The sequence below is a fragment of the Lynx rufus genome, unplaced genomic scaffold (assembly GCF_022079265.1).
Source record: "Lynx rufus isolate CCGP_SWC_20201006 ecotype Redwood Valley unplaced genomic scaffold, mLynRuf1.p SCAF_23, whole genome shotgun sequence".
NCBI lineage: Eukaryota > Metazoa > Chordata > Mammalia > Carnivora > Felidae > Lynx > Lynx rufus.
Genome location: NW_025814838.1, coordinates 13144027 through 13170101, shown reverse-complemented (window position 1 = coordinate 13170101; position 26075 = coordinate 13144027). Strand labels below are relative to the sequence as shown.

The window sequence follows — 26075 nt, the reverse complement described above, 5'->3', positions numbered from 1 at the left end:
TCATAGCTCTTCTCTTGCTTTCTTTGTGATTAGATGACTTTCTTTGATATTGTGCTTGGATTCCTTTCTCTGTATTTGTTGTGTGTCTTTCACAGGTTTTTTGATTTGTGGTTACCTTGAGGTTCATAAATAACATCCTAGGTATATAGTATTTTAAGTTGGCAGTTTGCTTAAGTCCAACACATTCTGAAAGTATTACATTTTTATTCCCCCTTTTATGTATATAATGTCATAGTTTACATTTTTTTAATTTTGTGAATCCCTTAAGTAGTTATTGTAGATACAGTTGATTTTACTTCTTTGTCTTTCAACCCTCATACTAGTTTTATAAGTGAATGATCTACTATCTTTAACTGTTTTACCAGTGAAACTTCTTCCTTTCATAATTTTCTTACTTCTAGTTAAGGCCTTTTCTTTTCTGCTTCAGGAAGTTCCTTTAACATTTCTTGTAAGGCCAGTTCAGTGGTGATGCACTCCTTTGACTTTTTTTGGCCTGGGCAACTCTTTATAAATTTCCCTCAATTCTGAATGCTGAGTAGAGTGTTCTTCGTTGTAGATTTTTTTTTTCCTTTCACCACTTTGTATATATTACGCTGCTACCTTCTGTGAAGGTTTCTCCTGAGAAATCAGCGTATAGCTTCATGGTGTTTCCTTTATATGTAATTAGTTGCCTTTCTCTGTATCTTTAATTTTTGACATGTTTTAAATGTATACTTACTTTTGAGAGAGAGAGATAGAGTGAGAGCAGGGGAGGGACAGAATCTGAAACAGGCTCCAGGCTCTGAGCTGTCAGCACAGAGCCTGATGTGGGGATTGAACCCACAAACCATGAGATCATGACCTGAGCTGAGGTCCTACACTTAACGACTGAGCCATGCAGGCACCCCTAAGTTTTGACATTTTAGTTATTATGTGGACTTCCTTAGGTTCATCTTGTTTGGAACTCTCCACCTTCCTGTACCTGGCTATCTGTTTCCTTCTCCAGGTTAGAGAAGTTTTCACCTATTTTTTCTTTTTTTTTTTTTTTTTAATTTTTTTTTCAACGTTTTTTATTTATTTTGGGACAGAGAGAGACAGAGCATGAACGGGGGAGGGGCAGAGAGAGAGGGAGACACAGAATCGGAAACATCACCTATTTTTTCTTCAAAAAAGTTTTCTGGCCCTTTTTTTCTCTCTTCTCCTTCAAGGAATTTATAATGCAAATGTCAGTATAGTTGTTGACCCAGAAGTCTCTTAACCTCATTTTTTTTTCTATTCTTCTTTTTGCTATTCAGTTTGGATGATTTCCACAGCACTGTCTTCCAGATAACTCACCTGTTCTTCTGTGTCCTCATCTGCTGCTGATTCCCTCTTGTGTATTTTTCAGTTTTGTTATTTTGTTTTTCAGCTTTGGTTCTTTTTTTATATTTTCTGTCTCTTTGTTGAAGTTCTGAGTTCATCCATTCTTCTCTCAGATCCAGTGAACATCTTTTATGACCATTACTTTGAATTCTTTATCAGGTAGATTGCTTATCTCTGTTTCATGTAGTTCTTTTTCTGAGGTTTTATGTTGTTCTTTCATTTGGAACGTATTACTCTGTCTCCTCATTTTGTCTGACTCTGTGTTTGTTTCTATGTATTAGGTAGCTTGGCTCCATCTCCTGGTCTTAAAAGTGGTGGCTTTGTGTAGAAGGCGTCCCTTACGGCCCAGTGACACAATCCAATCAGGTGATGCTCACCAGAACCACGCACTCGAGGGTGATGTCTGTGTGGGCTGTTGTGACTGGGCCAAGACTTCTGTGGGTACGCTGGTGGGCAGGGCTGGCCCCACCCTTCTACAGAACAAGCTGCCCACTTGGTGGGGCAGGGCAAGCGTCGTTAGCAAGACTGATGGACAGTGTCAGAGCTGGCTCCCACCAGTATTTACATTCATAGACAAATATCCCACAGATCTGTGCTCTTCCAGCACATGCCCTAAAAAGTAAATCTCCTTCGCATATACCCCAGACACTTTCCAAACTGCTACTTCTGTGCTGGGTCTTAGACTAAGTGATATAATGCACTGGCCCTTTAAAATAGAATCTCAGTTCCCTCTAGCCTTCTGGCTCCTGCCCCACTGATTTTCAAAGCCAAAGATTATGGGGGTTCATGTCCCCATTGGAGATCCCCAAGGTTGGGGGTGCCCACTGTGGGGCTTGATCTCACTCCCACTTATGGGTGATAGGGATCACAGTGCCTGGGATTGGGTTTCTGACCACACCCCACCCCTCCTTCCCTTCTCCATGTGGCTTTCTTTTTATCTTCAGCTGTGGGAGAGGTTCTGTTAGTCTTCAGGTCATTTTCAGAGGGAGTTTCACTATATTTAGTTACACACTTCATGTGTCCATGGGAGGTGAGCTCAGGATCCACCTACTCTGCCATTTCCCATGCTTCTCCTTTAAATGCTACTTTAAATCAAAATACCACTCACTGTGAAGACTGCCAAACAATTTCGGCAGCTGTGTAACCTGCAATTCCTACTTACTCACAAATTCAGGCTTTGTCTTTTAACTTCTCCTTGGGGGGTGGGTCATGTTAAGGATAGATGTGATGGTAGCCAGGGCATGTATTTTATACACGTTTCTCTTTTCTTCTCTTCTTATTTTTTTAAAGCCAAGTATAATTAACACATAGGTGTACAATATAGTGATCCAGTAAACCAGGTTCTCTGGTTGCTTTTTTTAAAAATCTACATCCATGTTAGTTAGCTTATAGTGCAATTTACGAGTCTAGTTGTTGTGTTTTTCTTTTTTAATTTACATCCAAGTTACATTTACATCCAGTTAGCTCTGGTGCAATAATGATTTCAGGAGTAGAATCCAATGATTTATCCCCTACATGTTAACACCCAGTGCTCATCCCAGCAAGTGTCCTCCTTAATGCCCCTTGCTCATTTAGCCCATCCCCCCCAACACCTCCAGCAACCCTCAGTTTGTTCTCTGCACTTAGGAGTATTATGTTTTGTCCCCCTCCCTGTTTTTATATTATTTTTACTTCCCTTCTGTTATGTTCATCTATATGAGTTACGTCATATGATGTTTGTCTTTCTCTGAATGACTAATTTTGCTTAGCATAATACCCTCTAGTTGCATCCATGTTGTTGCAAATGGCAAGATTTCTTTCTTTTTGATTGCCTAGTAATACTCCATTGTATATATATATATATATATACACCACATCTTCTTTATCCACTCATCCATCAATGGACATTGGGGCTCTTTGCATACTTGGGCTATTTTTGATAGTGCTGCTATAAACATGGGGGGTGCACTTGCCCCTTCGAAACAGCACACCTGTATCCTTTAGATAAATACCTAATAGTGCAATTGCTGGGTCATAGGGTAGTTTTATTTTTAATTTTTTGAGGAACCTCCATACTGTTTTCCAGAATGGCTGCACCAGTTTGCATTCCTACCAGCAGTGCAAGAGGGTTTCTTTTTCTCCATCCACGGCAACATCTGTTGTTGCCTGAGTTGTTAGTGTTAGCCTTTCTGACAGGTGTGAGGCGGTATCTCATTGTGGTTTTGATTTGTATTTCCTTGATGATGAGTGATATGGAACATTTTTTTCTTGTGTAGGTTGGCCATCTAGATGTCTTCTTTGGAAAAGGGTCTGTTCGTGTCTTTTGCCCTTTCTTCACTGGATTCTTTGTTTTTTGGGTGTTGAGTTTGATAAGTTCTTTATAGATTTTGGATACTAACTCTTTATCTGATACGTCATTTGGAAATATCTTCTCACATTCCGTTGCTTGCCTTTTGGTTTTGCTGATTGTTTCTTTCGCCATGCAGAAGCTTTTTATCTTGATGAGGTCCCAGTAGTTCAAGAGGCTGGTTTTTATTGTCTCTTTTTCCTTTGTTTGTTTTATTTCTTAAATTCCACATATGAATGAAATTATTTGGTACTTGTCTGTCTCTGACTGACTTACTTCACTTAGCATTATGCCTGCCAAATCCATCCATGTTGTAAATGGCAAGGTCTCATTCTTTTTTTGTGTGTGGCTGAGTAATATTCCATTGTGTATAATATACTACATCTTCTTTATCCATTTGTCTATCACTGGACACTTAGATTGCTTCCATCATTTGGCTGTTGTAATTAATACTGCAGTAAACATAGGGGCGCCTATCTCTTTTCAAGTTAGTGTTTTGTTTTCTTTGGGTAAATACCCAGTGCTGAGATTACTGGATCATATGGTAATTCTGTTTTTAATTTTTTAAGGAACTTCCATACTGTTTTCCACAGTTGCTGTACCAGTTTGCATTCCCATCAACAGTGCACAAGGGTTCCTCTTTCTTCACATCTTCGTCAACACTTGTTGTCTTGCGTTTTTGATTTCAGCCATCTCACAGGTGTAAAGTGGTGGCTCATTGTGGTTTTTGATTTGCATTTCCCTGATGGTGAGGGATGTTGAGCATCTTTGTATGTGTCTGTTACCTGTCTGTATGTTTTCTTTGGAAAAATGTCTGTTCATGTCTTCTGCCCATTTTTAACTGGATTGGGTTTTTCTTGGTGTTGAATTATAGAAGTTCTTTGTATATTTTGGATATTAACCCCTTGTCAATTAGATCATTTGCAAACATCTTCTCTCATTCAGTAGGCTGCCTTTTTGTTTTGTTAATGGTTTCCTTTGCTGTGCAAAAGCTTTTTATCTTGGTGTAGTACCAAGAGCTTAATTTTGCTTTTGTTTCTCTTGGCAGAGGAGACATATATACAAAAATGTTTCTGTGGCTGATATCCCAAGAAATTATTACCTAGGTTTTCTTCTAGGACTTTGATGGTTTCAGGCCTCACATTTAAGTCACTAATCAATTTTGAGTTTATTTTTGTACCTAGTGTAAAAAAAGTGCTCCAGTTTCACTCTTTTGCATGTAGCTGTCCAGTTTTCCCAACACCGTCTGTTGAAGAGACTATGTTTTCTTCTTTGTATATTCTCTTTTCCTTTGTTATAGATTAATTGGCCATAAAGGCATGTTTATTTCTGGACTGTTCTGTTCCATTGATCTATGTGTCTGTTTTTCTGCCAGTACAGTACTGTTCTGATTACTCTAGTTTTGTATCTTGAAAACTGGGATTGTGCTACCTCCAACTTTGTTCTTCCTCTTCCAGATTGCTTTGGCTATTTAGGGTCTTTTGTGGTTCCATACAGCTTGTAGGGTTGTTTGTTCTAGTTCTGTGGGAAATGTTGGTATTTTGATAGAGTTTGCATGAAATATGTAGATTGCTTTGGGTAGTGTGAACATTTTCACAATACTGGTTCTTCCAATCCATGGGCATGGGATGTCTTTCCATTTGTTTATGTCATTTTCAGTTTCTTTCATCAGTGTTTCATAGTTTCTAGACCACAAGTCTTTCACCTTCTTGGTTAAGTTTATTCGTGAGCATTCTATTCTTTTTGATACAGTTGTAAATGGGATTGTTTTCTTAATGCCTTTTTCTGTTACTTCATTATTAATATATAGAAATGCAATAGATTTCTATATATTAACTTTGTGTCTTGTGACTGCACTGAATTCATTATCAGTTCTAGTATTTTCTTTATATAGTATCATGCTCTCTGCAAATAGAAGTTTTACTTCTTCCTTGCCACTTTGGACACCTTTTACTTCTTTTTCTTATCTGATTGCTGTGTATTCACATCCAGTACTGTGTTGAATAAACACGGTGAGAGTGGACATCTGGACATCCTTCACTTGCTCCTGATCTTAGAGGAAAAGCTGTTTCTCACTATCAAGTATGAGGTTACCTGTGGGTTTTTCCCATATATGGCCATTATGATGTTGATGTATGTTCCCTCTAAACTTACTTTGTTGAGAGGTTTTATCCTAAATGGATGTGACACTTCATCAAATGCTTTTCCTCCATCTATTGAGAAGATCATATGGTTTTTATTCTTTATCTTGTTAATGTGATGTATCATTCTTGATTGATTCATACGTATTGAACCACCTTTGCATCTCAGGAATAAAAACCACTTGATCATGGTGAATGATCTTTTTAACGTATTGTTGAATTAGGTTTGCTAATATTTTGGTGAGGATTTTTGCATCTATGTTTATCAGACATCATACTAACTTATAGTTTTATTTTCTTTTTTTGTAGTGTCTTTATCTGGCTTTGGTATCAGGGTAATGCTGGACTTATAGAATGAATTTAGAAGCTTTCCTTCCTCTTCTATTTTGGATTAGTTTGAGAAGAATAGATATTAACTCTTCTTTAAATGTTTGGTAGAATTCACTTGTGAAGCCATCTGGTCCTGGACTTCTGTTTGTTGGGAGTGTTTAGATTACTGATTCAATTTCTTTACTAGTAATCAGTCTGTTCCAATTTTCTATTTCTTTCTGATTCACTTTGGGAAAATGATGTTTCTAGAAATTCATCCATTTCTTCTAGGTTGTCCGATTTGTTGGCATATAATCTTTCATAGTATTTCTTATATTCTTTTGTGTCTCTGTGGTGTTGTTGGTTATTTCTCCTTCATTTCTGATTTTATTTTTTTTGAGTCTTATTGTTTCTTTTTTGAGGAGTTTGGCTAAAAGTTGATCAATTTTGTTGGTCTTTTCAAAGAACCAGCTCCTGGCTTCATTGCTCCATCTGTTATTTGAGGGGGGGGGCAGGGGTTGTTTGTTTGTTTTGTTTGTTTAGTCTATTTCATTGATTTCTGCTCTCATGTTTATTATTTCCTTCCTTATACTGGCCTGGGGCTTTGTTTTTTTTCTAGCCCCTTTAGGTTTAAGACTAGGTTGTTTGAGATTTTTCCTACTTCTTGAGGTAGGCCTGTATTGCTATAATCTTCCCTCTTAGAACAGCTTTTGCTGCATCCCAGAGATTTTGGACCATTATGTTTTCATTTTCATTTGTCTCCATTTATATTTTGTTTCCTTTTTGATTTCTTCTTTGATTTTTTGGTTGACCCATTCATTAAGTAGCATGTTTTTCCATGTATTTTTGTTCTTTCCATATTTTTTTTCTTGTAATTTTTAGTTCTATACCATTGTGGTTGGAAAAGATGCATGATAGGATTTCAGTCTTTTTTAATTTATTGAGACTTGTTTTGTCTAATATGTGATCTGGAGAGTGTTCCATATGTACTTGAAAAGAATGTGTATTCTTTTGGTTTTGAATGAAATGGTCTGAATATATGTTAGGTCCATCTGGTCCAATGTGTCATTCAAAGCCACTGTTTCCATGTTTTTTGTCTGGATGATCCATCCATTGATGTAAGTGGGGTGTTAAAGTCCCCTACCCTTAGGTACTACTGTCAGTTTCTTCCTTTATGTCTAGTAATAGATGCTTTATGTATTTAGATTCTTCCATGATGGGTACGTAACTATATGTAATTGTTATATCCTCTTATTGGACTGTTCCCATTTCATTCTGTAGGGTCTTCTGTTTTAAAGTCTGTTTTATCTGATGTAAGTATTGCTGTGTCAGCTTGCTTTTTGCTTCCATTTGCATAATAATTATTTTTCTATCCCTGTACTTTTCAAAACGTTATGTGTCTTTAGTCTACAGTCAGTCTCTGGTAGGCAGCATATAGATGGATGTTACTGTCTTATCCATTCTGTCACCCTATGTCTTTTGATTGGAACATTTAATCCATTTACATTCAAGTAATTATTGATGGGTATATCTGCTTATTGCCATTTTGTTACTTGTTTTATGGTTCGTTTTCTAGTTCCTCTCTGTTCTTTTCCCCTTTTGCTGTCTTCCCTTGTGGTTTGGTGTCTTTCTTGAATGATCTGCTTGGATTCCTTTCACTTTACTTTCTGCGTATCTATTACCGGTTTTTGATTTGTGGTTACCATTAGGTTGATATATAACATCCTATGCATATGGCATAGGCATATATTAAGTGGATGGTTAAGTGTGCACCCAATCTAAAAGCACTAAATTTTTACTCTTTCCCTCTGCATGTTTTATGTATATGCTGTCATACTTTACATCCTTTTATTTTGTGAATTACCTTGACTGATTTTTGTAGATATAATTGATTCTACTGCTTTTGTGCTTTAACCTCCAAATTGGGTTTTTATAAGTGACTAATCTATGACTTTTCTTATGTTTGCATTTACCTGTGAAATTTTTTCCTTTCCTAATTTTCTTATTCCTGAACCTGGCCTTTTCTTTCCAAAGAATCCCCTTGAACATTTCTTGTAAGGCTCTTTTGGTGGTGATGAAGTCCTTTAAATTCTGTTTGGCAAACTCTTCATCTCCTATTCTGAATGATACCCTTTGCTGGGTAGAGTATTCTTGGAGGTTTTTTTCCTTTCCACCCTTTGAATATATCATCCCACTCCCTTCTGGCCTGCAAGGTTTATGCTGGACAATGAGCCAATAGCTATATGGGGTTTCCTTTGTACATAACCATTTTCCTTTGCTGCTTTTATAATTCTTTGTCACTACTTTTTGCCATTTGAAATGTGTCTCAGTGTTTACCTTCTTGGGTCACCTTCTTTAGGGCGCGCTATGCCTCCTAGATCTGATTGTCTGTTTCCTTTTCCAGATTAGAGAAGTTTTTGGCTATTAATTTTTCAGATAAATTTGGGATCACAATAATTTGAATATGGTTATGGTTTGTTGTGTTGCTGATTCCCTTAACCTATTCTCATTTTTTATTTTGTTGTTGTTCAGCTTGGTTGCTTTCCATTACTCTGTCTTCCAGGTGACTGATCCATTCTTCTGCTTCCTCTGTGATTAAAAATACACAAGAGGGAATCAATTTCACTTACTGAGTTCTTAATCTCTGGTTCTTTTTTATATTTTGGGATATAGTCCACTGTCTCTTTATTTTGTCTAAACCTGTTTGTTTCTTTGTACTAGGAAAATCAGCTATGTCTCCTGCTTTTGAAAGTAGGGTCCTCATGAAGAAGAGGTCCTGTCGTACCCTGTAGTGCCATGTGCCTCGCTCACCAGAAGTAGTTGCTTCAGGGGGTCTCTTACGTGTGTTGCATGCACCCCACTGTTGTGGCTGAGCCACATTTGCCTTTAGTCCAGTTGGCTGCAGTGACCCACTTTGCCTACTGTGGCAGGATTTCGTCTCTGTGCTATTAAAGGGCCAGTCTGGGGCTGCCTTGGACTTGTAGTTGGATCAGACCAGATCCCTGCCTTCAGCCCAAGTTGACAGGGCTATGGTTATACCAGCCTGCAGGGCACTCTCCCTGCTTTGTCCCTGAGAGCCTCTGACTGCCGGCCCTGCCCACTAATAAGAGCACCTGTCTGCCCCAAGCCTTCGTGTGTGCGGTTATCTTCCCGTCTTCCCAGGGCAGGTTGGATGGTGTGAGTCCCCGAGAGAATGACAATCAGTATGTGGGGTTACCAAGGCAGGTGGAGAGTATTTGCGCTGGTTCCTACAAGTGTCGGGTGTCTAAACTTGGCAGGCGGGGGAGAATGGTGCCCACCAGCTCTTTGGCTCTTGCAGAAGTCTGCCAAAGATCCCTGCCTGTCCAGCACATGTTCTGAGATTAGTAAATACAAAATTAATCTGCTTCCCTTATACCCCAGGCGCTTTTCAAACTGCTCCTTCTATGCTGTATCTCAGTGGGGTTGTTCGTTACGCTGGGTCTTTAAGGGTGGGGACTCGGTTTCCCATTGCCATCCTGCTCTCCCAGAGCTAAGCCCACCGATTGTTAAAGGACCCAGAGTTAAGGCCCATGGGTTTTCAACGTTTCCCAGTTCAGGTCCCCGATGTTTGGGGTGCCTGATGTGGGTGGGGTCTGCTCCCCTCCCTTCTCTGTGCTTGTGGTATCCCTCTCCTTTGTGGTCTGTCTCACCAGGAACTTGATTCCCTACTACGTCTCTGCCCCCCCTCCTCTTTTCCATGTCTCTTTTCCATGTATTCTCCTACCATTACCCGTGCGAAGTCTGCTATGTCACTCTTGTACCCTTGTGGCTGTCATCTGGCTTTGTCCGTGGGATCAGGTGAGCCGAGGGTCCTGGACTCCACCATCCTCCCAGAAGTCCTCTATGGGGCCCTCTTTCCTAAAGCTGCCATTCGTCGGGGGCATTCAGCTGATGGCCTTCCACCTGGCTGGCCATCGAGACTGCCCAGCCCCTACCTTACCCTGCTTCATCTTCCACACGTCCCCAGAACCCTCTGCTCCAGTCGGCCAGCTTGTGCAAACCATTTTGCTAGTGTTTTGAGCAAGAGCACTCTGGAGGAGACCAACGTCCTCCTGACTTCACTGGGTGCTGATCCGCAGCCCAACCAGGTGCTCTTAGGCACGGTGCGCCAGGCGTCCCCCTGTCCGCCGAGCCTTCCTCATTGCTCCCTATTGCAAGCCATGGGAAGAGAGTTCCCGTTGGTAAAGGCGTCCGGCCCGCAGTGGGTGCCCAACAACAACCTTGTCATACCTTCCCCTAAACTCTGTCCTGGTCTCCTGGTCTCCCTCCCCCTCTAAACTAAAAGGTAAGTTTCGAGAAAGAACCCCTGCCTCACAGAGGATCCACACTTTGTGTAGCAAGCACCGAACAAGCCCGTCCCCTCAACCAGGCAGTGAGCGGTCACCATGACCTACCCAGCCGCCTCAGCGGACAGCTGCAGAAATTGCTCGGTCTCAGGCTGCAGCATACAGTTCGGCATGCTCCCAGGGTGGCCTGCCTCCCGGGAAGTGCAATTACCATGTGCTTCTGACTGCTTAGTGCCAAAGGAACACAGTCCCTGTCGTTGAAAAGGTTTTCTTCAGTTCCATAGTCAGCAGGGGCCCTTATCTGTGAGGGGAGAACCAAATTTCAGAAACAGTTTTAAACATTTACAAAAAGAATGGGAACACACGGTGCTAGACTAGATGGTCCTCCCCATTAGTCCGTAAGAAGTGACACCTGTTCTCTCCACAGGAGAGCAGAGATGAAATGAAAGGCAAAGAGCTTAACTGCAATTGGTGAGAAAATTAATAGGTAGGACGCATCCTTCCAAACCCGGTTCTCATGTGTAGGTTCATATGTGCTGCTCACTTGATGCATGGAACAGCAGAGAAGGAACTTCACCTCCCTTTAACCAAAGACAGCTGACCGGAATCCCTGCCATGTTTGTCTCTGGTTGTTGTTTACAGGCTAAGGGAGCTCAGCTCTACATCACTGTCTGGTGTTCTTTATACACCGTTAAGCACTGAACTCCAGGCATGCTGAGGTTTTTAAAATACCTTCACTCAGACTTCCAATTTCACTATTGGCTAAGCAAGTCTTCCACAGATAACAGCTGTAAAGCCTGGTCTTAATACAAAGAGCACTAACATGAGGGCATTGAAGAGTGAATTGCAGCATATTCTGGTGAGGAGTCCAGACTCGGAGGAAGGGAGATAAAAGGCATGAATTCCCTCTTTTTGCTGCTTTTACTCTGGGATCAAGCTAAGTGGTGAGGTTACTGGTCGAAAAACCATAGCCTTTATGCCCTGGGAAGTCTGAGGGCTGAGTTGAGAGCAACCTAAAAGGAAAGGAACAAGTGGGGAAGATCCCCAAATTCTGTCTGTATCTCGAGCTGACTCCTAAGCCACGTAGACATTGGGTGGTCATGGGAGCAGACTAAAGATAAGATGTGAGCTGTGACTGACCTTCCAAATGTTTCTTGGGCAGAAGTTCCAAGTCCAGCCAAGTTGACTGCATGCTAAAACAAAAGAAACCACTCATCTGAGAAAAGTAACAGAATAGAGTCTCCACTATGTGATATTCATAGCCATTCACCACATGCAGTATAGAAATGAAGAAAATGCAACCCTTTCTGAAGGGCAAAAGGCAGTGAATTAAGAGCAACTCCAGCTAATCCAAGTATTAGAATTTGCAGATAAGGGTGTTAAAATAGCTATTATAGCTATCAGTGATGTAAAGGAAAATGTACTTGCAATGAATGAAAAAATAGAAAATACAGAAATGATTTTTTTAATGAAATGGAAATAATAAAACTAAAAAATATGGGGCACCTGGGTAGCTCAGTCAGTTAATCTTCTGACTTCAGCTCAGCTCACCATCTAGCAGATCATGAGTTTGAGCCCTGCATCAGGCTCTCTGCTGGGAGCACAGAGCCCGTGGTGGATCTCTCTCTTTGTCCCTTCCCCACTCCTTCTCTCACTCTCTCTCTCAAAAATAAACATCTTAAAAATAAATAAAACTAAAAAATACATGATCTAGAATGAAAGAGGTGCCTGAGTGGCTCAGTTAAGTGTCCAACTCTTGATTTTTGCTCAGGTCATGATCTCAGTTTGTCGGATTGAGCTGACAGCACAGAGCCTGCTTGGGATTCTCCTCCTCTCTCTGTGCCCCTCCCCCTGCTTCTGCACGTGCTCTCTCTTTCACAAAATAAACACTGAAAAAAATAATAAAGTGAAAAAAGTTAGAGATGGCCTTAACAGAATGGAGATGACAGGTAAAAAGACAGTGAACTTGAAGACAGCTGAATAGAATTTATCCAAATGTGAGTAAGAGAGAAAAGATTTTATTTTTAAGGCGAACAGAACCTCAGAGACCTGTTGTTTAAAGCAGACAGTCTGAGATGGGTATGATAGGATTCCGAGAAGAGAATGAAGCAGGCCAAATATTCTAAGAAATAATAGTCAAGGGGCACCTGGATGGCTCAGTCGCTTAAGTGTCTTTGGTTCAGGTCATGATCTCAAGGTTCCTGAGTTTGAGCCCTGAGTTGGGCTCTGCACTAACAGTGTGGAGCCTGTTTGCAATTCTCTCTCTTTGTCTCTCCCCCAGTCTCTCTCTCAAAATAAATACATAGGGGCACCTGGGTGGTTCAGTCCAGTGAGCATCCAACTTTGGCTCAGGTCATGATCTCATGGTTCATGGGTTCAAGCCCCGCGTCAGGCTCTGTGCTGACAGCTCGGAGCCTGGAGCCTGCTTCGGATTCTGTGTCTTCTTCTGTCTCTGCCCCTCCCCTGCTCACACTCTCTCTCCCTCTCAAAAATAAATAAACATAAAAAAAATTTTTTTAAAAAAAGAAATAATCCAATTTTTCACAAATATGATGAAAGACAAGTTTGTAATTTTCAGATGCTAACTGAACATCAAGCAGGGTAAATAGAAGGCCTCATCATATCATAGTCAAATTATTGAAAGCCAGAGTTAAAGAGCAAATCTTGAAAGTGCCAAAAAAAAGCAGTACAATGCACACAGGGTAACAACTGTAACAACTATTTGTTTTATGATCGAGTTTTCATCAGAAACTGCTGAAGTAAGAAAATACCCAAAAAATGTCTTTAAAGTTCTTAGTGGGGAACAGAAGGGAGAGAGGGACTGTCAAACTAGAATTCTGTATCAAGTAGAAATACTCTTTAAGAATAAAAGTGAACTAAAGATATTTTCAGATAAAAATTAAGAATTCATCACCAGAAAACCTGCACTATAAAAAATAACATTGTAAAGGGGTTTATAAAATATATAGATGTAACACTTAAAAATATCAATAACGGATGGTGGGAGTGGATCTAGATGTTGACCGGGGTTTTATATCTTGTGTACAATGCTACAACATTAAGTAACCTACAAAACATGAAGGCTGTATATTGCATGCCCATACAACTAAAGAAGTACAGCTTTTACAAAATAGAAAAATTTAGTTAGGATTCCAAAAATAAATGAATATGTATTTTTATTTTTTTTTTCAATGTTTATTTATTTTTGGGACAGAGAGAGACAGAGCATGAACAGGGGAGGGGCAGAGAGAGAGGGAGACACAGAATCGGAAACAGGCTCCAGGCTCTGAGCCATCAGCCCAGAGCCCGACGCGGGGCTCGAACTCACGGACCGCGAGATCGTGACCTGGCTGAAGTCGGACGCTTAACCGACTGCGCCACCCAGGCGCCCCAATGAATATGTATTTTTAAAACACAAGAAAGGAGGAACACCACCACCACCAAGAAAAACAGGGCAAATCAAAACAAAATGGTAAACCCACACTTAATCCTATCACTGATTATGCAAGACACAGAAATGGAGTAAACAAGACAATTAAAATGCAGAAATTATCAGAATGACTAAAAAACAGACCCAACCTAACCAAACGCCCTGCAGTGGTTTCAAGAGATTTCTTTGGGTTTTTGTTTTTTTTTTTGACATTTCTCCCTAAGTGACTCACTTCTAATACAAGTGGTGGAAGCCATGGTGTTTGACTTCTGATACTAGTTCATAAAAGGCATCCTCCTCCTGCCTTGCCTGCTCTCTCTTGGATGCTGGCTCTGGGGAAAGCCAGCTGTCATGTGGACAGTCCTGCAGCACTCTGGAGAGGCCCGTGCGATGGGAAACTGAGCCCCCCCCCCCCCCCCCCCCCCGTCAACAACCAGCACCAACCTGCTAGTCATATAGTGAACCATCTTTACAACAGTACTCTCCAGCCAAGCTGGAAGATGGCTGTAGCCTGGCCAGCATGTTGACTGCACGCCCATGGAGGTGCCCCCACCAGAACTGCCCACCTCAACTATTCCTAAATTCCTGACCCACAGAAAATGGGAGATAATAACTCTATAGCATCTGAAGCCAGTAAACTTGGAAGAATGTGTAATACAGCAATGCGTAACTAATGTATACATCAGTGAGAGGCATACTTTTTTTTTTGGTTGATAAAAATAAGATAATAACTAAAATTTCTTCGTTTTTGTTTAAATTCCAGTTAGCGGGGCACCTCGGTGGTGGCTCAGTTGGTTAAGTCACTGACTTCTGCTCAGGTCATGATCTCACAGTTCATGAGTTTGAGCCCCACATCCTGTCACTGCAGAGCCTGCTTCAGACTCTGTCTCCCTCTCTCTCTCAGAAACAAATCAACATAAAAAAAAATAATAATAAGGGCGCCTGGGTGGCTCAGTCGGTTACACGTCTGACTTCGGTTCAGGTCATGATCTCGTGTTCCGTGAGTTCAAGCCCCATGTCAGGCTCTGTTGCTGACAGCTTGGAGCCTGGAGCCTGCTTTGGATTCTGTGTCTCCCTCTATCTGTGCCCCTCCCCTGCTCACACTCTGTCTCTCTCGAAAATAAACAAACATTAAAAAACAAAACAAAACAAAACAAAACAAAAAACAAAATAAGTTCCAGTTAACATACAGTGAAATATAGTTTCAGGTGTACAGTATAGTAATTCAGCACTTCGTACATTACCCTGTGCTCATCACAAGTGCCCTCCTTCATCCCCATCACCTATTTAATCCATCATCCACCCACCTCTCTTCTGGTAACTATCAGTTTTGTTTTCTATAGTTCAGAGTCTGTTTCTTGGTGTGAAGAGGCATACTTTTTTTTTTTAATAATTTATTATCACTTTAGCTAACTTACAGGGTAACAGTGTATGTTACAGTGTAGGTTGGCCTCAGGAGTAGAATCCCATGATTCATCACTTACATACAACACCCAGTGCTCATCCCAACAAGTGCACTCCTCAATGCCCATCACCCATTTTCCCCACCCTCCCCAACTCCCCACCCCCATCAACCTCAGTTTCTTCTCTGTATTTAAGAGTCTCTTATGGTTTGCCACCCTGTTTTTCTTATTTTTCCTTCCCTTCCCCTATGGTCTTCTATTAAGTTTCTCAAATTCCACCTAGGAGTGAAAACATAGGGTATTTTTCTTTCTCTAACTTACTGCACTTAGCATAGTACCCCCTCAAGTTCCATCCATGTTGTTGCAAATGGCAAGAGTTCATTCTTTTTGAACGCCAAGCGGCATTCCATTGTAAATATATACCACATCTTCTTGATCCATTCATCAGCTGATGGACATCTGCATTTTTTCCATAACTGAGCTATTGTTGATAGTACACCTTTCAACATTGGGGTACATGTGCCCCTGTGAGTCAGCACACCTGTATCCTTTGGATAAATTCCTAGTGGTGCTATTGCTGGGTCACAGAGTAATGCTATTTTTAATTTGTTGAGGAACTTCCACACTGTTTTCCACAGTGACTACACCAGTTTGCATTTCCACCAATAGTGCGAGAGGGTTCCCCTTTTTCCGCATCCTCGCCAACATCCGTTGTTTCCTGAGTTGTTACTGTTAGCCACTCTCACTGGTGTGGAATGGCATCTCAGTGTGGTTTTGATTTGTATTTTCCTGATGATGAGTGATGTTGAGCATCCTTTCATGTGTCTGTTGGCCATGTGGACATCTTCTTTGGAAAAGTGTCTATTCATGTCTTCTGCCCATTTCTTCACTGGATTGTTTTTCGGGTGTTGAGTTGGTAGGTTCTTTATAGATTTTTGATAATAACCCTTTGTCCAGTATGTCATTTGCAAATATCTTTTCCCATTCTGTCTATTGCCTTTTAGTTTTGTTGATTGTTTCCTTAGCTGTGCAGAAGCTGTTTTGTTTTTTTTTTTAATCTATATTTTTGAGAGAGAAAGCCTGAATGGGGGAAAGGGGTCCCTTAATGCTCCCAACTGTTAATGCTTCTGGGTCCGCATGAAAGAAAGCTAATTTATATTCTTTGTTGTAGATTTCCAGTGCACACAGTCAGCAGATGGACGACCTCTTTGATATACTTATCAAGAGTGGAGGTAGGTTACAAGTCACATCAGAACCCGCCAGAGTCACCTTTTATGACAAGGTTTTGAATATTTTCCTTTAGAGCTCATGGCATATCTTTGAGTAGCGAGAAACATATTTTTCTAATTCCAACTATATTTACTGTTTTAAATCTGTTAAATTAGGACACTAAAACTTATAAAATGGAGGAAAAACCATTGTTTCAGCTTAAAACAATAACGTAATGTTAGTTTTATCCATAGATCTCTGCCTTTTGAAAATAACAGATCATCTCAAAAATAGCAAAAGAGAGCCAAATTTAAATTCCACACTGAAAAACTTTAAAACATGTTCCCTATGTATGTCACTGTGATGGGATAAAAGTGCTCTACTTACTTCACACATGAATTCTGTAACAACCACGGGTTACCTAGCTCAGACTGTAGTGACTTTATTAGAATTCAAAGGCAATTTTGAAGCACTTTCTACATATAATTGAAAATCTTAGACTTTATAGTGTATCATCTTAAAAGGAATAAGGGGGGCCACCTAGGTGACCCAGTTGGTTACGCGTCCAACTCTTGGCTTCGGCTCAGGTTGTGATCTCACAGTTTGTGAGTCTGAGCCCTGCATCAGGCTCTGCGCTGACAGCTCCGAGCCTGCTTGGCATCTCTCTCTCCCCCTCCCCCACTCATGCTATCTCTGTCTCTCTCAAAATAAAGTTAAAAAAACTTTTTTTTTTAAAAGAGACCAGGGATATTAACCACACACAAAAGAAATCAAGGGTATCTCAACCTCCGCAAACCTATCTTTCAAAACAAATATAAAAAACGGTATTTTAAAAATACAACAAATACTGTTTGGGAATAAAGTATTCTTAAATTACCTTGGTGAAAGGAGTTTTAATCACTTTTTTAAACAGGGATCAAAATTTCCCCATCCATAGCAGCTTATATCCCTAAATAGCATAACTATTTGGTTTTGAAGACACAGGAAATTCTTGATGTTTGACTATAGTTCTACTTGTGCAAATAGATTTTTTTCTTTTCCTAAGAACTATACTGGCATCACAAAGTAATTTAAACTCATTGTATATCTACACCATGGAGATAAAAGAAATAGACATTTCATGGCCATGATTTTAGGATATTTTTAATGTTTGTTTTTTTTTTTTTGCCAAATCTGGTGAAAATAAAGATTTTTTTATATGATTAGAAAGAATAATTTTTACAGCCTAAATTTGGAAATTAAGATGTCACAAAGTCATCAAATGAGTTATTTCCTACAAGGCATGATTTTTTTTTTTAATGGCAAAGAATCCAGTGAGTATGTTATTTTATCCTGTTGTAAACCACGGCCAGTAATCATGAGAACAGAGATTTAAATAGTTGATTATGAGCCTGGTTACTGAGATCGCATTGTCAGCTTTCAGAGCAATTCTAGGGACGACTACAGGAAGTGAGAAACCACAGACCGACCTAGAGTTGCACAGTCAGCACACACGGTTGACAGTCCCCAAGCAGGAGTCAGCCTGTAGGTTCTTTCCCTTATTAAGCATCCCGGCCTTTGAGCTCTCACAGCTGTTACTAAATCCACCCTTCCTGGTGTGTCTGCATACGAACGAAACCAATCAGATACCCTAAGAAAGTAAAAAAATATACTTTATTCAAGTAAATGTATCTATAGCAACACTGCAATCTAATGCAAATGGTGTTAATTTTCTACTTGATCCAGCAAGGAATAACACATATTTAGTGCTTATTAAGACATTTGCCAGATCTTCAAGATTTTGTATAAATTCAGAAAACAAGACAAAAAAGGCAGAAAAGTAAGGTGACCCATCTTAAAGAAGAGGGTCAAAGGAGCCGTGTGTTAGCTGTAATTCAGAAATAAAAGATGGTGGGCATTGCATCTCTTTCGAACTTTATACAGAACGTATATAATGACAGTAGGAAAAAGAATATAGTTAGAGCTTTCAGGATATTAAGAATGTACTTCATGGCTGCACAAACTGGGAACACAGTTGTGACCTTAAGGTTCACTTTAAGGGTGGTTGCTGCTGTGATGGCAGATCCATGGTATCGGACAAGACATGAACCCTGTCTGAAGCCTGAAGTACCTGGGAACCAGGACCCAAAGATCAAATTATCAAATAAATGTAACCATCAGCTCCTCCCTGGTGCCATATCACTGCTTGTCATGCTTACTGCTCTTAAGTAACAAGACTAGAAAGCATATCAGAATGTTATAACCTGAAAATGTTTATTCAGCTAAAAAGAGCCATCATCCTACAGGCGATCAAGGACTCTATCTGACCAATAGCATTCTCTTCCTACCCCTAAGACGGACTGTGTAGAAGTCCTCACAAAATAGCAAAAGAACTGTCCTAATTCATAAAAATGTTTAAATAGTATCACGTCCTTAACTTACTAATCACTTCAATTATTTTACACAGAGATTTCCCTCCCTATAAAAGAAGAGCCTTCTCCCATTTCCAAAATGAGACCAGTGACAGCCAGCATCACCACAATGCCAGTCAACACGGTGGTGTCCCGGCCCCCGCCCCAAGTCCAAATGGCACCACCCGTCTCCTTAGAACCCCTGAGCAGTTTATCTGCCAGCTTAGAGAACCAGCTAGAAGCTTTCTTGGATGGAACTTTACCTTCGGCCAACGAAATTGTTCCCCTGCAAAGCAGCAGTGAAGACAGAGAGCCCTTCTCTCTGATCGAGGACCTCCAAAATGACTTGCTGAGTCACTCAAGTGTGCTGGACCATTCACACTCACCCATGGAGACTTCTGAAGCCCAGTTTGCTGCAAGTACCCCCTGTCTGTCACTTGACCTCTCTGACTCAAACTTAGACAACATGGAGTGGCTGGACATTACCATGCCCAACACGTCGGGACTCACTCCCCTCAGCGCCACCGCTCCCAGCATGTTCTCCACTGACTTTCTAGATCCACAAGACCTGCCGTTGCCATGGGACTAACAGCACAGATTTCTCGTCCGAGTTCCTGACGTCTAAGAAGATGAAGATCGTTCTGAAGAGGGCAGTTTTTAGAGACAGATCCATAGCGGTGTTGTTGCAATTAAAATATGTTGTCATAGAAAGGGTGGCTAGATGGTCACAGCCTGGAAACCAAGTGTGAAAACATGTCATTGCATCCGGCGGTGAATTTCTACAATTTAACATAGCACGGGGCCTTCTGAAAAAATCGCTGGTCAAAGAAGACTCATTCGTTTTTCCAGACTTCAGTAAAGAATGCAGAGTACCTTTAGATAAAGACATGACAGAGAGTGACGTGTGCAGGATAACTATATGAGGGTTCTCCGTCAACTACATTTAAACCTCTGTGGTCGCTTTAAGACCCCAAATAGAAGGCAGACGGCTCCACTCACAAGAGGATGCCAGTTGAGGGAGGTGAGAGGTCACTGCACGTGGTGTTTCCTAGAAATGGCCTGAGCCTGGTCAGGCAGCACAGGCAGTGGAGAGAGAGCGCCAGCCGGTTCCGGGACAGCTTCCAGCTGAAGATTTTCGGTTCCATTCAGAAACCAACATAATTTTTTGTGTGTTGTAGTTTATTTTGTGGTTTGGGGAATCTTACTTTAGATTCCCAAATTTCAATTCAAATGGATGATCTTTCACCATCACCAGACAATGTAAAAAAAAAAAAAAATACGGTCATAAACCACTGTACAAAGTCCACATATAATGAATGATAACACTGAAAATTCTATTAGCAACCCTCAGGGTTGATTAGATTGATTTTCATGTGTATATTAGACACTTGTATGTACACTCTCACATGTGGTATGTACAGCCTACACTGGGGTAAGGGATTGGGTAGCCAGCGGTTCTACTTGTTTTAATAACTCGAATATTTCTAGAGTACTTGAGCCATGTGTATTTCTGTATTTAAAGAAAAGCTGACTGATTTCAGGTAACCAGACCCATCTCAAAGAACCCAGGAGGCTCCAGTGTGAACGGTCCTCCTGAGCTGGTGAGTTGCAAAGAGAGGGCAGGGGAGAAGGCTGTCGTCAGCCGGGACATTCCTGCAGCGGCTCCGAGTTAGACTCTCACCAGGCTGGCCGCCAGCCCCCAGCTCTGGCCACCTCTCCTGTCGCTTTTCCCTGCCTGTCATTTTATAGGCTTGTAACTGGATGTCATACCCGAGTTCTCGCTATATTATCAGGCCGAAGATTGAAAAACTGGAGGTTTTAGTAGTTTTTTTTACATAGAAGTTGTCACGTTTGTTGAGTAGTTTCTGAAGAGTTTTCTAAAATGCCAACTATCACAGGACTTCCAAAATTAGGTCAAGCTAGTCATTTAAGTATACGATAAAATGTAAATAACTGAAGAAAAACCCTGCAATCTACCAAAAAGCGTGAAGGTGTTTGTTAAATACCATTGTCATGCTCTACGCCTCGCTTTGTGTGAACCCGAGGGTCAGGTTGATCTCTCTGGGTCGTGAGGTGGTGATATCCCCACAGTGACGTGGGAAGAGCCAGCCTGACCCACTGTCTGGAAAGAACTGGGGAATCACTGCCGGGTTTGCGTTCTGCCGCAGAGCCGACCTCCTTTCAGGTTTTTATTTTGGTTTCTCGATCTTACTACGTGCAAGGAAAGTTTGTTTTTCCCGTATCCAGTCGCCCCGCACACTGCAGCCCTCTGTGAGGTGGCACTTCCCAAGTTGAAAGCACTTCTGAGTGGTTCGAGGCAGAAGCGGTTATGCTCAGTGTGGTCTGAGTGAGTAGTTGAGATGGCGAGGAACTGGCAGGCCGGCGCATGCAATCTAGAAACTTCGAAGCAGGATGTACCCGTGAGCAAGGGCAAGGGCGCCAGCCGCCCTCTGGGGACGGAGGGCCCGTTCGCTCGGGCAGGCCCTTCCTCCTCTCAGGGGAGGTCAAGGCTCGGGGCTTCACTCAGATTGAAACGAGGCTGGCACCCGACATCGTGGGACTGCAGGGGACGGTGGCGCCGCCTCGTGCCCCGGCCCCCCACCCCCGCCCCCCCCCCACCCCCCCCCGCTTCCATCACCCTGAGCCACGCGCACACGGGGTGTCCCAGCCCTCAGCAGTCCTCTTCGCTCTCGTCAAACAGGGTTTGAAACACGCCCCAGGAAGGCCGCTCTCCGAAATACAGCCGCGGCGGCGCGGAGAAGGCCGCCTCCCCAGCCTGCTCTCTGCCCGCCACGCACCGCGAAGGTGCCCGCTTCACACATGCGTTCTCGCCGTCACGTGCAGGGCTTCCTCGGAAGGGAAGGCGAGGAGGCTCCCGTTCGGGGCTCCGCCGGCCTCCCGCTCGCACCATTCCTTCGGGGCCCGGCCAGGGCGGCGAGCCCGGTGTCCATGCCATGGGGGCAGCCGCCCGGGGTCCCAGCTCCACATTCTAGGTTAGAGGGAGGACACGGAGCATGGGCAGCGTGTGACGAGACCAAAGAGGACACGGAAACGAGGCCCCTGACCTGAGTCTGTGGACGCGATGCGAAGCACGACGGGAAGGCTGTGCAGTCCAGAGGACTACTGTTACTGTCCGAGGGGCGGTCTCACGGCCATCGAAGCCCAGGGCAGGGTGGCGGCGGACGTTCGGTGTGAACGCCTGTAGCGTAGACGTCGTGCGTAGCGTCGTGCGTCATGCGTCATGCGTCGTCTTGCAGACTGCAATTGGCCAGGAAAACGGCCGGCTCCGGGACGTACGCGTTTCCTCACATCCACGCTTCTTCCTTCCCTCAATGTTCCTGAAACACGACAGAACCAAGCTTGCCTTTCGAGTGTACGCAGTTCTTTCTTGGTCACGTCACTGGGCGGCCGGACGAACAGAAAGTGACACCGAAGCGTCTCCAGCCTTTGGAAGCCCAGGGGCACGTGGGCACCTTGTCCATCTCCGCAAAGCGCGTCTAGGGAGCCGCTGCAGGCGGGTCGTTGGTGGTTCACGTTGTTGCATTCTCCTGAATCGTGCAATCTACTGTACAGTATTTGCCACCTATTTGGACAAAGACACGGTCTCATTTCGTGGGATTTCTTGCTCGGATGCTTTGTGTTTCATAGGACTATTTTTATAGCACTTAGATCTCATTTCAGTTCCCTTTCTAAACTGCACGGTTCTGTGACCCACGTAAGTGAGGCTGGAGGAGGTGCGGTTTTGGAACAGGGTGGAAGGTAGCCTGGTGTTGCCTCCCAGCTGCCGCCTCCTGAAAGCAAAGTCATGGTAATAAGATAGCGCCACGGAACTGTGCAGTCAGCGTATCGGCGGCGTGTTGCCCATCCTGTCACCAAAGTTGACTCAGGCTTCCTCTGCCCTTTCAACCCCAATCATTCCAGGCCACACGGCTCTCTTCAGAGCCCTTTCAGAATTCCTAGGCGGAAAGCAGCCACAGGAGCTGGCCAAGCAGCCGTCCCCGCAAGTGATGGGACAGTCCCTCTAGTCTGCCAACAGACTGGGCCACAGAGAAGCTGTGAAGGCAGTGGGCCCGCCTGGCCTCATCGGGCTCCTGCCTGCGGTGGGGCAGGGGGAGGCCGGGGCGGGGGGGGGGGTGGGGAACTTGTTAGAGAAGTTCGGGGAGAACAGCTGTCCAGTGTCTACCAACAGAGCAACACAGGCCATTTATCCAGATCCACAATAACCCTCCATTTTCCGCCATCCGGCCCTGCCGACGTGTGCAGGCTGGCTCCTGGCGCCAGAGCCGGCTACCACACAAACTGTCCACTACCCTGGAGGCCACGCAGCCCACACCGTCAAAGAACATTAAGTGGAAGGTCAGGTTTATCAGGGAGCACAGCTTACAAGTGCAGAGATGCGGATTGGGAGAGCATCCTACCTGCGCATCAGCTCATCCTCTGAGTGGTTTCAGTCAAAACTGGAAAATCACCAGAAGCAATAATTCTCTGTCCTGGTCCCCACCCTCGCTCACTCACCGTCTGTCCGGGCTGCCTTTCTCATGTGTGAAGTGACTGCCCGCATGACACCCAAGAGGGGTCTGTGTCTTCCCCACTCCCCCTGGCCAACCTGCCTGCAGAGCTGATTCGAAGCCCACGCTTCATAAAGCTGCACGTTTACAGAGTGCTCATCGCCCCCCCCCCCGCCCCCCCACTACACACTGCTCTGCTAGTCACCAGCCAGAAAGGTCACAATTCTGTGACACGAGGATGGCGGTCTCAGACCAAAGGTGCTGTCTGGAATCAAAACAGGCCACTGGCGATTATCAGCACAGCTGTTGTGTTGAACAGAGCTTTGTGCCAACTACTAAGACAAAGCTTTAACCCAGTTCACAGAATCACCGAGACTTGTAACAGTTACCTCTCTACATGATGCTGTAAGGAGACTTGCTAACTTGGTAGGAAGAGGGAGCATTTAGGGAAGGGTTTAGTATCTACCAAAAGTACTTAACCTCAAGTAACCAGTAGTAATGCAAACTCGCTTTAAAGGAACCAAAGGCATTGCCAAGTATTTGCCAAAAGGAGGCACTTTTTATTTAAAATTTGAGACTAACGAGCTCTCAAGAATCAGTCCCAAAAAGGTATTATCCATTTAAGGTTATAGTTTTCACAAAGATGTAGATATTTCTCTGTTGTTTTCATGTAAAATAGTATAGATTTGTTTTGTTGGTTTCAGAAGAATGCATATTTAGTAGTAATACAGAGTTTCTTCCTAAGTACAGGTTAGTTTCCTTTTTTTCTTGCTTGCAGTAGAAACACAGCGTGATAGGTGTTTCTCTTCTTATTTTCATTGTCACATCATGTCTTAGCATCTCACTTTATGAAAACAAGGAGAAAGATACCCATCTACAGAGCCCCGCTTACTAAAGCGCTAGCCTAATAAAAAAATACGGCAATCGGGGGGTCCATTCATGTACTGCCTTTATGTTGTTTTTTAAAAGAAAAACCATGATGCCTTTGTATTTGCTGTTTGCACCCCTGAAATCAATTCCGTATCATGTCTGAACGCCATACATTTTGCACATGTCCTGTACATAGGCAACGCATACTGTATTTTTATATGTGTGCACACTGATCGTCAGATCTTTTGTACATAGTGGCAGTATTGTAGCCGATCGGGAAACGTTTGATATCTCAGCAATTTTGCATTTTTTGTGTCTCAAATAAAAAACATTTTGATGTACTGTGGTTCTTGCTGTGCAGAGGGAAGGCCACACCCTACGGGTCGGGAGAGCCACCGCAGAGCTGGGCGCAGGCACAGAGTTTGGAGAAGACCCCACCTTCAAACACACACCTCACAGCACCTGGCCGCAGACGAAACCAGTAGCCTCACCGAGGTGAACTCTAGCTCACAGGCCAAGTGGGCCACCCTCCCCCAAGTCCAGGAACGTGGGAGACAAGACAGAAATCAGGACTGGCCGGACCTGAACATGGCAAGATTTACACCAAAGCCATGTTCATTCTAAGGAAACACTGACGGGAAGATAGGATCAAGTACCTGGTTCCCCCCGGGGAGGTTGATGTGGACATCCGTGGACAGTGAAAACGCACACACTTTGATCGCAGGAAATGCACCAACAAAATTCCTGAATGACCCAGATAATCCTTCAATTTAACCAAGTTTAAAAAAAAATAAAACACTACAAGGTGTTTTTATAGACCATACAAAATGTCTTTAGGATTAGGTATTCTTTTAGTAAGATGGCATTTAATTTTTAACCCAAAAGCCCATGGTTAAAATCAAGTTTTGAGGAAAACAGCATTATATTTTCCTCCTTGCTTTGGAAATAAAATGGTGATGAGCAAATGTGATGGAAACCGTAATGTCCATTTCGATACCTGATTTTGAAATAGGCCCCGTGTCAATAGCCACAAAAGGGAAAAAGCAAGATCAGTGATTCCCTCAATGCAACAAGATGGTTATTAACTGTGACGGTGAGGGACCAAGACAGCTGCCCAAACAGATCAGTAAGTACATGATGCTTCCAAGGGGTTAAAACATTGTCACTTCCCATGTTACCAGCCAAGGTCCCCCCAGCCCCCCACACTGTGGGGAGAGACAACGCGGTATGAGAGCATGCGAAAGTGCCCTGGCCTTTGAGGAGAGGCCACGGGACAGAGCAGGGAGCTTTAGGTACACACAAGACACGGTGTTTACACACGGAAAGGACACTCCGGGCAGAGAGCGCAGGCTGGGTGAGGTCAGGGTTAACAAGCGATTTGGGCTGAGACCCTCCTCTGCACCTGGCCACAGGCTAGATGCTGGAGTCTGGCCGCAGGACACACTCCACACAGAAAGTCTGAGAAACAAGGTCTGGAAAGGTAGGAGGCACCTGTGACCTCCAGGGTCCCAGGCCTTGAGGGGCTTCAGCGTCTTCTGTGGACCACTCTGTCGGGGATGGGTCCTATAGGGCCTTGGAAAGCTGTTCAGATCCTGGACACGGCCCTCCCTGAGCATCTTTCAAACGCTGTACGCACATTTGCTCTAGAATCGAGGTGAGTACCAAATCTCTCAGCTCAGACACACAGGCTTAGTGATGGCTGGAAGTGCGCTGAGCCATACTGAGCCAAGGCAAGCCCAACTTGGTGACAGATGTCAGCTTCATGCCACCGACCCTTTCGTGTGGCCACACGATCCTCTCCAGCGTTTCTCGTCACCTAATGACCATTCCCCCACCACTCT

The 26075-nt window shown here is 43.2% G+C and overlaps 1 protein-coding gene across 6 annotated transcripts in view; it reads left to right on the top strand.

The window, feature by feature from the left end:
* The window catches only part of MRTFB (myocardin related transcription factor B), a 127269-nt gene extending 102694 nt beyond the window's left edge, over positions 1 to 24575 (top strand). For all 6 annotated transcript variants that reach the window (XM_047087162.1, XM_047087156.1, XM_047087161.1 and 3 more), the window contains 2 exons: positions 16429 to 16489; positions 18913 to 24575. In XM_047087162.1, coding sequence (XP_046943118.1) covers positions 16429 to 16489; positions 18913 to 19445 — 594 coding nt within the window. In that variant the 3' untranslated portion in view covers positions 19446 to 24575. The remainder of the gene's footprint in view (positions 1 to 16428; positions 16490 to 18912) is intronic.
* The last annotated feature ends 1500 nt before the right edge of the window (positions 24576 to 26075 follow it).